Source organism: Vigna unguiculata, chromosome 3 (assembly GCF_004118075.2).
Source record: "Vigna unguiculata cultivar IT97K-499-35 chromosome 3, ASM411807v1, whole genome shotgun sequence".
Taxonomy (NCBI): domain Eukaryota; kingdom Viridiplantae; phylum Streptophyta; class Magnoliopsida; order Fabales; family Fabaceae; genus Vigna; species Vigna unguiculata.
Window position 1 is genome coordinate 55,053,046 of NC_040281.1, and position 5,274 is coordinate 55,058,319.

The window sequence follows — 5,274 nt, forward strand, 5'->3', positions numbered from 1 at the left end:
TCCTCCCTATTTAGCAACCTATATTTCACCATTTAGGTTAAACTTTCCGTCCAAATTACGTTAAAGAGACATATTACAAAATTAAGTACATAATTATAATCAACGTGAAAATATTTCAAACATTTATTTATCAATTGAAAATTTCATTATAATTTTTTATATATTTATTATTGTGAATGTAGTATTTGAAATGAAAGTTTATTAAATAAATAAAAATAGTTGAAGAATGGGACATGTAGAAGGAGGGGTAGAATGGTAAAAGCGGAAAGAGACAGGGTGAAAGGAAGAGGGAGGGCCAGCTGGAGAGTATAAAAGGAAGAGGCTACAACGGCAATGCCTTATCTTCTCTCTCCAACACACAAACAACACACTATTCTCTCTTTTCTCCAATTCTTTTCTTTTTCAAATTTAGGGAAAACGCCAAATTACGCAACAGCCCTTCTTCTCTTCTATTCTTCTTTCTCCTTCTTCTTCTTTCTTGAAGCCTTCTCTCTCTATATCTCTCTTCTCTCTCTCTCTCTCTTCTTTCTCTTCCTCTGCTTCACTCGCGTACGCGCAAATCTGCTATTTCAATCCTCTTTCTCTCTGATCTACGTGTCCACCAACTGCACCTCCACGCCCCACTCATTTTCATTCTTCTCAACCTTCGGAGATCCAACCGCCAGATAATACACAGAATCCCGCCTTTTCTACGTTTCTACACTCTCAACACAAGGTTCTTCGTTTTTTTCTTTAACTTTATTATTACTGTTCTTTTCAAAAAAGTAATGCGAGCTTCCTGCGTACTTTTTCTTGTTCAGAATTTCGAGCCACTGGACTGGATTGCATTGGTGTCTGCTTTCTCTTCTTTATTTTTTTGCTCTTATGCCATGTTTGTTTTAATTTTGGGAGTGGTTTCAGCGTCGGCATCGTTTCTGCATTTTTTCGTTAGCGATGTTTTGAGGATTCCGAGTCAGATCTGCACCGGTTTATCCGACGAATTTGTTCTTGTTCGTTTATCTTTTGTTCATTGACTTATTTCGCCTCTGGAATCTCTCACGTGATAAAATACGCGTGTTATTTTAGTTGAAGTAGAACTGTGAACATTGTAGTTATATTTTTAACGATCACTTATGCAAGTGCTTTGGATTACTTTTTTTCAGTGGGTATAATCCTTTATGTGCTTCGATTCTTTCTCATAAAAGCTTGATTCAATTTTTAGTAAATGGATTATTTGCTCTTTCGTTTGGTCACTGTGCAAATTGAGAGTCGCGACTGGCTGGAGTTGCTGGTTCAAGTTCAAATGAGATAAATATAAAGGGTTGAGGCATGAAAAAGCGAATTCTATAGATCTGTTCTGAAATTGGAGCTGCTGTTTGGAGTTGCTATTTTTTTTTTAATAAATAATTTTAGAAACAAGTTTGGTTTTGGCAAAACTGTTTGTTACCACTCTCCTCTTGTTGTCATATAAATGCTGTTATTATTTGTTGTATGGGTTGAAGTGTAATTTTTGGGTGAACTTGGGTATTTGTTTTAGTCAAACAAGACTAATATTTCGAGATACTGAAATTTATTGAAGTGGTTAGCCTCTTCCATATGTCCCGCCTTTGATACTCCGTTATTTTATATCATATCATTTATAGTGTTTGCCTCTTTGCCTGTTTATCCGTCTTCCCCATTCCTTGGGAGATGGAAGATAATATATATACATGTTTTGCTTTTTCTTTCTAACTTTATTAAACTTTTGTATGTAGCTGCAGTAGAAATTCATTATGGTGGCAACTGCAGCTACTTCATCAATTTTTCCTGTTCCTTCTCCCTCCCCGGAATCTGGGGGAGCAGGCAACAAGCTTGTTGGTGGGCCAGCGAACCTTGGAGGACTAAAATCCAAACCTGTGACTTCTGGTGGCTTGAAGGCAAAGGCACAAGCCCCGTCGAAAATTAATGGAAGCACAGTTGCTACTTCTGTAGAAAGCTTGAAGCTTGAAGATGATTTACCTTCACCTCCCCCTAGGACTTTTATCAATCAGTTACCTGATTGGAGCATGCTTCTTGCTGCCATCACGACAATTTTCTTAGCAGCTGAAAAGCAGTGGATGATGCTTGATTGGAAACCAAGGCGACCTGACATGCTTATTGACCCCTTTGGGATCGGAAGAATTGTTCAGGATGGTCTTGTCTTCCGTGAAAACTTTCCTATCAGATCGTATGAGATTGGTGCTGATCGAACAGCATCTATAGAAACAGTAATGAACCATTTGCAGGTAAGCTCGCTCTCATACCAATTATTTTTTTTTTAATCTTCAGATATGAATATGTTATAACTAAGATAGGGTTGTATATTTATTTATTCACTGTGCATAATTGGAATTCAAATGTAGATAATATCATTTTTTTTTTAAATATTTTTCATTCTAGAATTATCTCAACTAGTTGTTTAACAGGAAACTGCACTCAATCATGTTAAGAGTGCTGGCCTTCTTGGTGATGGATTTGGTTCTACTCCGGAAATGTGCAAAAAAAACTTGATATGGGTAGTCACTCGTATGCAGGTTGTGGTTGATCGCTATCCTACCTGGTATGTCACCCAGATTTACACGTGTTTTGGAATGTATCCATCCTAAAGCTATTTCTGTGTCTATTTTAGTTAGTTAATCTTTATAAGAAATTATCACTATAAATACAGTCATGGTATTTAAACTTAGTTATGAAAATCTCGATACTAGTGAAGTTCTGGGGATGGCAGTTGATCTGATAAACTATACACAATGTACTGTGGGAAGCCTTATCTGGTATTGTTGTTGATTTATTTTTGAGAACTAGATGTATAAAGTACGCAGTTATTTTGGCTTCTTGGTGCTGGGTTGCAGTTAGATAAGCTATTAGTGAATATTGTTATGGTTGTTCTCAATCTAATCATCTGAAGTTGGGTGTCTAAATTTGCTTCAGGGGTGACATCGTTCAAGTAGACACGTGGGTTTCTGGATCTGGGAAGAATGGTATGCGTCGTGATTGGGTTTTACGTGACTGCAAAACTGGTGAAATCCTGACAAGAGCCTCCAGGTAGAAATCATTTTCCCTTTCCTTCTGCTTCCGGCTAATTTTAAGACGTGTATCTGAATGTGCATGACTGGTGATTGGGCACAATTTTGGATCTTTCAAACTCCTTATAAAAGTTATGGAAAACAAATCTTTTCTTTTCTTTTTTTCCTGATTAAGTAAAATTTGTCACAGCTGAAATTTGAGGTAAGCGATGAGTGTATTTTGCAGGTGAAAACCTCTAATTGAGTAAACATAACTTTGTATCTTAGATTATTATTAAGTATCATGTATACGCATTCACCCCCTAGAGCTTGCAGTTAGCATCATACATTTTCTGAACAGTTTGTTACGGTTTTGGTGGTCTACAGCGTTTGGGTCATGATGAATAAGCTGACGAGAAGGCTGTCTAAAATTCCAGAAGAAGTCAGAGAGGAGATAGGATCGTACTTTGTGGATTCTGCTCCAATTCTGGAAGAGGATAGCAGAAAACTGACTAAACTTGACGACAACACAGCAGATTATATTCGTACTGGTTTAAGTGTATGTCAACTAGTTTTTTTGTGATCGCTGTCATTAGCTATTTTCTTTAATTTTTTCGTATGTTGTTTTCTAATCAGTTTACAAATTGTATCCTTATAATTTACAGCCTAGATGGAGTGACCTTGATGTCAACCAACACGTCAACAACGTGAAGTATATTGGCTGGATTCTGGAGGTATTTTTGTACTCTTGCATTCTAAAAAACTTCAATTCATGTTTCCTGCTTGGTCTCTTTCTTCAATTCTTCGTTGGGAACATTCTATTGTAGCTCAAGCTTGGGAAGATCATGTGAAATTCAGGGTAGAATTATTAATCAAAATTGTCATCTGATTAGAATCAGGACAATTGCAGGTTATGATGTCAGACACCCAGTTTCCCTGTAGGTGAACCCTTCTCTAGTCTGCCGTGTCAGTCAGTCTATCTAATCAATTGATTGTTTGTGAAGTGAGTGTGTTTGGGAGGGAATTTGGTAACAGAGTATGGGTACTTTCCGATATTAATTTGTGGGCCACGGAGGAGCAAAGTGTGGTGGCGGCTTGAAAATAATGTGATATAATTGAGTTGTACTATGCTGCCTTTTGAGATAACACTGAAAATTGGGCAATAGGGGTGATCTTTATGTAAATGAGTTATATTCTCTTATCAGTTATTGCTGGTTGATTTATTCTTGGAGATTATCTTTGATTCTTGCAGAGTGCTCCACAGTCAATCTTGGAGAGTCATGAGCTTTCTTCCATGACTTTAGAGTACAGAAGGGAATGTGGTAGGGACAGTGTGCTGGATTCCCTGACCGCTGTATCTGGTGCCAACATTGGCAATCTCGCTGATAGCGGACATGTTGAGTGCAAACACCTGCTTCGACTTGAAAATGGTGCTGAGATTGTGAGGGGTAGGACTGAGTGGAGGCCCAAACCTGTGAACAACTTTGGTTTTATGAATGAGGTTCCAGCAGAAAGCACTTAAGATTTTGAAATGGTTAACGATCGGAGTTGCATCAGTCTCCCTGCTATGGTTACCTGGAGAGTTTTGCTTGTCTGTCCGATCTACATGTCTTCATATATATAAATATTATATATATATATATATATATATAGATACCTTCTAATCTGTGTCACTCTGGTGGGTAAGAGGAAAAGCAGTAGTAAATCTGATTCTCGTTGTAATTAGCTACTGCTCTGCTCTCTCTTTCTGCTCCATATTTCATTTCATCTCTTAATGCGCTACTGCTAGGCTGTCTTCAATATTTAATTGCTTGTTAAAAATAGCTAGATATGTATATTATTATTCTTTTTCTCTTGGTTGAATTAAAGATGCAATTTTCTCTTTCCTTGTGAACACGAAACCATTATTATTATTATGATTATTATTATTATTTTTGTATAGCCTGTATGCAAGAATGAATGCATGCTCCAGCTTGTATTATGCCAACTTCCCACATGGGAATTATTGTATGCAAAACATCTCTTCTACTCGAAGCCTCTTAAAATAATTTGTGCATATTATCTTACATTAATGTGTGTGGGCCTATGCATGTGCTGTCCTACGTCTTTGTGTAATCCACATTTTGTTGGGACCCTATAATTGGGCTCACTACTCCTGCCTCTTACAACTTTCACCTTTATATGTTTCATTTTGTTGAATTCAGATGTCTATGTTAGTCTGTGACAGATAAAGGTTAACACTAAGTTCCAGTTTTTATTTCATTGCCTCCAA

At 37.2% G+C, this 5,274-nt stretch overlaps 1 protein-coding gene across 3 annotated transcripts; it reads left to right on the top strand.

The window, feature by feature from the left end:
* Nucleotides 1-345: 345 nt before the first annotated feature.
* On the top strand, nucleotides 346-4,943 carry LOC114178102 (palmitoyl-acyl carrier protein thioesterase, chloroplastic). 3 transcript variants are annotated; one of them, XM_028063813.1, is made up of 7 exons: nucleotides 346-715; nucleotides 1,734-2,243; nucleotides 2,424-2,557; nucleotides 2,929-3,042; nucleotides 3,390-3,561; nucleotides 3,668-3,736; nucleotides 4,255-4,943. In XM_028063813.1, the coding sequence occupies exons 2-7, from the start codon at nucleotides 1,752-1,754 to the stop codon at nucleotides 4,522-4,524; spliced, it is 1,251 nt and encodes a 416-aa protein (XP_027919614.1). In that variant the 5' UTR covers nucleotides 346-715; nucleotides 1,734-1,751; the 3' UTR covers nucleotides 4,525-4,943. The 3 variants fall into 3 exon arrangements, with proteins under 3 accessions (XP_027919614.1, XP_027919616.1, XP_027919615.1); XM_028063815.1 differs by having other exon boundaries at nucleotides 1,740-2,243; XM_028063814.1 differs by lacking the exon at nucleotides 346-715 and adding an exon at nucleotides 795-830.
* Nucleotides 4,944-5,274: the final 331 nt, after the last annotated feature.